At 42.3% G+C, this 4,876-nt stretch overlaps 2 protein-coding genes across 2 annotated transcripts in view; one reads left to right on the top strand and one right to left on the bottom strand.

Moving 5' to 3' along the window:
* Window positions 1-426: 426 nt before the first annotated feature.
* Window positions 427-3,001, top strand: LOC113826122 (arrestin homolog). Its single transcript, XM_027379003.2, has 3 exons — window positions 427-551; window positions 1,483-1,838; window positions 2,000-3,001. The coding sequence occupies exons 1-3, from the start codon at window positions 509-511 to the stop codon at window positions 2,747-2,749; spliced, it is 1,149 nt and encodes a 382-aa protein (XP_027234804.2). The 5' UTR covers window positions 427-508; the 3' UTR covers window positions 2,750-3,001.
* Window positions 3,002-3,712: 711 nt separating this feature from the next.
* LOC113826123 (arrestin homolog) overlaps window positions 3,713-4,876 on the bottom strand; it is a 2,209-nt gene continuing 1,045 nt past the window's right edge. The window contains exons 2-3 of the mRNA XM_027379004.2: window positions 4,842-4,876; window positions 3,713-4,647 (exon numbers count right to left, since the gene is read on the bottom strand). The exon at window positions 4,842-4,876 is cut by the window's right edge and continues 321 nt beyond it. Coding sequence (XP_027234805.1) covers window positions 3,898-4,647; window positions 4,842-4,876 — 785 coding nt within the window. The 3' untranslated portion in view covers window positions 3,713-3,897. The remainder of the gene's footprint in view (window positions 4,648-4,841) is intronic.

Raw genomic sequence — 4,876 nt, 5'->3', positions numbered from 1 at the left:
AATGATGTTTAATTGGATTAACCTAGAAGATAATCTTCAGCTAAGTGCTATGAGGTGATGCGTGAAGATCCTTATTTGGCGTCTTGACAGTCATTTCACTCGTCTTGAGAATTCTTGTTTTATCTTATCTTATTTCTTTGTTTATTTGATTCGTCCATTACTTCCTTCGCTAATTTTACAAGGAGGTGAAGTCGGCCGTGGCAATACGAAGAATTCTCGAACTCGTTGTATTTGGTCCTTATAAAAGTCTCCCCCTCGGATCCCATTTTCTTTGTCTTTATTTTTACGGTGCTCTAAAACTGGCCTACATCGCGCGCCGAGTTCAACAACACAAGAGATAAGGTTATGCGGTATGTGTCACGGCCTTCGCCAACGAGGAAGCAACTGCTAATCGGATAAAAGCAAGCTGGCAGGAAAGCTGGCCGGTATATAAAGCGAGTCAGCAGCCACGTCTTTCACATCAGCTTCGCACGGAAAATATTCTCCAATCTTCCACTAAGCCACTCCCATGGTTAACGCCGTCAAAGTTTTCAAGAAGACTGCGCCTAATGGTAAGTTTACATCGCTGTTTAATGATGATAACTGATATGATAGTGATAATGGTGATGATGGTGATAATACTGATGATATAGATTATAAAGCTAATGGTAAAGTGATAATGATGATATAGATTATAAAGCTAATGATAACGATGATAAAAATGATGATATAGATTATAAAAATAATGGTATTGATAATGATGATAATACTTATGATACAGATTATAATGATAATGGTGATAGAAGTGACAATACTAATGATATAGATTGTAAAGCTAATGATAGGGATGATAATAATAATTATATAGATTACAAAGATAATGAGAGTGATAATGATGATAATACCTATGATACTGATTAAAATGATAATGATAGTGATAATGGTGATATAAGTGATAATACTAATGGTAAAGATTATAATAGTGATAATGATAATGCTGATAATACTAGTGATATAGATTATAATGATTGTGATGGTGATAATGTTGATAATGACGATTATATCGATTATAATGATAATGATCCTAACAATAATAACAAGTATGATTATTAAAATGATAGAAAATTATCTATGTTGAGAAAATTAAAGAAATTGATAAGGCCTTTCGGCACGATTTCGATCTTGCAGTGATTATTGCAACAGTCGTAACTCTCTAAGATCTTTTTGGCTAACCGCGATGCTGTGACTATTTTACAGTGTTGATTATTTTGATAATTGATAATTATAGAAAAAAAAACAAAACACAGGAACATACGAACACAAACACGCACACACGTTTACACACGTACACACACACGCTTACAGACGAACACACACACGCTTACATACTAACACACACACACTCACACACGCACGCACAAACACATATAGAACAGACTCAACAAGTAGCAATATTCTCGCCACTAGTCAGATAGCAAACACCCATAATTCCTTTCCCACCAGGTAAAGTCACCGCGTATCTAAGTCGGCGGGACTTTGTGGACCACGTTACCCACACCTCCCCCGTGGACGGTGTGGTTGTCGTGGACCATGACTACCTGCGTGGAAGGAGGGTCTTCGCGCGCGTGGCGGTCACCTACCGCTACGGCCGCGAGGAGGATGAGGTCATGGGACTTCACTTCAGCAAGGAGCTCGAGCTCGTCAACACCGAGGTCGCCCCGAACGCTGGTCAGATCCAGACGAATGATGTCCAAGACCGACTCATCAAGAAACTAGGCGCCAATGCCTACCCCATCAGCGTCAACCTTCCGGAGAACGCCCCCTGCTCCGTCACTCTGGACAACGGGGATGAGTCATCTGTAAGAGGGATTACCATGAAATGAATCTCTGACACTTGAGCATAACACTTTGGGACATGAATTTAATCCTTGACAAGTGAATCTAATACTTTGTTACTTGATTTGGTTCAGATAATCATTTAAACAAGAAAATGTATTTCTTTTCGTCTTCCATTTAACAGAGCCATCCTATGGGTGTGATCTACGACCTCAAGCTGTACGTGGCTGACCGCAAGGAGGAGCGTCCTCACAAGCGGAACTCCGTCAGCTTCGCCGTCCGCAAGGTGCAGTACGCCAACCCGGAGATCAGCAACCGCCAGCCCCAGACGCTGGTGAGCAAAACCTTCACGCTCTCCCCTGGGAAGCTGAGCCTCGAGGTGAGCCTCGATCATGAGCTCTATTTCCACGGCCAACCTGTTGAGCCTCGTCTGTCGATCAACAATGGCTCGAAGAAGACTGTAAAGAACATCAAGGCTCAGGTCGTGCAACACGTGGAAGTGACCATGACCAACAACCAGTTCAGTCGGGTCGTGGCCTCGCTCGAGTCCCGCGAAGGATGCCCCATCACCCCGGGATCCAACCTCACCAAGGCCCTCACCCTCAACCCTGTTGCCTCCGTGAACAAGCGGCGCTTCGGCATCGCCCTCGACGGCCAAATCAAGGACCAGGACGCCAACTTGGCGTCCTCCACTGTGGTTGCCGCCGGTAAGAACGTCAACGACGCCCTTGGAGTGATTGTCTCCTACTCCGTCCGTGTGAAGCTGAACTGCGGCGCCATTGGCGGTGAACTGACTGCCGACCTTCCCTTCAAGCTGATGCACCCCGACCCCTCGACCAGCAAGGCAACCATACGCAAGATGCAGTCCACTGACAATTTCGAATTCGAGGACTTCGCTCGCCTTCGTCGCGGCCAGTCCGTCGCCGATGATTAAATCGTCTGATACAACGAATCACTGTGATCAGCAATCCTTTTGTTCATTTGGAAACATTGGCGTGATCAGGAGTTAATTTCATCTATTGGGGGATATTAGCTTAATTGGCAACATTTTTGTATTCTGTGAAATCTATAGAGTTCAGTCTTTGGTTTATCTGTATCTTCAGCATTGGTGTTGCCATTGGGATTTTACTGATTTTTTTTGCTTATATATGTACATTAAGTTTCACAAATAAATTATCTAATTCAACTTTATTTTATTTTCATTTTGTTGTAAAAAATGAATATATTAATAATGAAAGAAAGAATGAATAATGTATATGTATATTTTTTTCATTAAAAGAGATGAGATTGTATTGGTTGGGGGAAGCAGTCGAACTGTTTCCCATTTTTTTTAATATTATTTAAAAATATAGGTTTATGTATGTGTATACATAGGCCTAACAGTCGAACTGTTTCCCATTTTTTTTATATCATTTACAAATATGGGTTTATGTATGTGTGTACATAGGCCTAACAGTCGAACTGTTTCCCATTTTTTTATATTTAAAAATATGGGTTTATGTATGTGTGTACATAGGCCTAACAGTCGAACTGTTTCCCATTTTTTTATATCATTTAAAAATATGGGTTTATGTATGTGTGTACATAGGCCTAACAGTCGAACTGTTTCCCATTTTTTTATATCATTTAAAAATATGGGTTTATGTATGTGTGTACATAGGCCTAACAGTCGAACTGTTTCCCATTTTCTTATATTTTGAAATATAGCCCTATGTATGTGCACAGAGCCAATATATGCATATTGGCTCTGTGTACAGTATGTATGCGTATATACATAATCAGTGTGCATTTACTTTTGATATCATTTCCTGTTAGATATATATTGACCAGATACAGTATTCAGTATACTTGGCCATGGTCACTATTATTTCGAAGGAGGATTAAGTAAAAGATGGCATAAGGAGTACATTTTTTTTGGAAAAATAATATAAAAACTATTATCTAATCAAACATAAAACAAAAATAAACTCAAAGGAACTCTTAATATCGCCAATCGGGGATGAAACATATTAAAAGAAGAGTTAACTCAACAACTGAAAAAGGGATCGTATTTATTGATTTTTTTTACTCTATTTTATTGATTTATTCATCAGCGACGGACTGGCCGCGACGAAGTCGAGCAAATTCCTCGAATTCGATGTTGTCAGTCGACTGCATCTTGCGCAGTGACCCCTTGGAGGAGGCGGGGTCAGGGTGCATCAGCTTGAAGGGCAAGTCAGCAGTCAGGTCACCACCAATGGCGCCGCAGTTCAGCTTCACACGGAGAGAGTAGGACACGATAATGCCCAAGGCGTCATTGACGTTCTTACCTTCTGCTACGATGGTAGAGGATGCCAAGTTGGCGTCCTGGTCCTTCATTTGGCCGTCGAGGGCGATGCCGAAGCGTCGCTTGTTGACCGAGGCAACAGGGTTGAGGGAGAAGTTCTTGGTGAGGTTGCATCCTGGGGTGATGGGACATCCTTCGCGAGACTCGAGTGAAGCCACAACTCGGCTGAAGTGAGTGTTGGTCATGGTGACCTCCACGTGCTGCACAACCTCAGCCTTCATGTTCTTCACGGTCTTCTTGGACACGTTGTTGATGGACAGACGAGCATCGATATTCTGTCCATGGAAGTACACATCACGCTCCAGGGTTACCTCGAGGTTCAGCTTGCCAGGAGAGAGCGTGAAGCTCTTGCTTACCAAGGTCTGTGGCTGGCGGTTGCTGGGTTCAATAGGAGCAAACTGGACCTTTCGAACGGCGAAGCTGACGGAGTTCCGCTTGTGAGGACGTTCCTCCTTGCGGTCGGCAACGTACAGCTTGAGGTCGTAGATCACACCAAGAGGCTGGCTCTGTTAAATGGAAAACCAGTAAAATACAATCATTTTTTGATAAAGGAGAGAGAAATTGGTGTTAGTATGTATTTAGAAACAAAAAGTGATTGCCTAGATGCAGTTCATATTTCATTTTGATTGATAAAGCGTTGACCTAATCTAACTTGAGGCAGTAAAGTAAGAAGGCAATGTAGAGTGAATGGAACACGTACGGTGGCCTCATTCCCGCTGTCGAGAGAGACGGAGC

This window comes from Penaeus vannamei, chromosome 23 (genome assembly GCF_042767895.1).
Source record: "Penaeus vannamei isolate JL-2024 chromosome 23, ASM4276789v1, whole genome shotgun sequence".
Classification (NCBI taxonomy): domain Eukaryota; kingdom Metazoa; phylum Arthropoda; class Malacostraca; order Decapoda; family Penaeidae; genus Penaeus; species Penaeus vannamei.
The sequence above is the reverse complement of the archived record's forward strand: the minus strand, read 5'-3'. Positions and strand labels throughout refer to the sequence as shown.

Bases quoted from the DNA above. Each gene is read 5' to 3' on its own strand.
- LOC113826122 (XM_027379003.2), top strand. From the start codon at position 509: ATGGTTAACGCCGTCAAAGTTTTCAAGAAGACTGCGCCTAATG. The intron at 552-1,482 runs GTAAGTTTACAT...CTTTCCCACCAG, and splicing joins CAAGAAGACTGCGCCTAATG to GTAAAGTCACCGCGTATCTA. The intron at 1,839-1,999 runs GTAAGAGGGATT...TCCATTTAACAG, and splicing joins ACAACGGGGATGAGTCATCT to AGCCATCCTATGGGTGTGAT.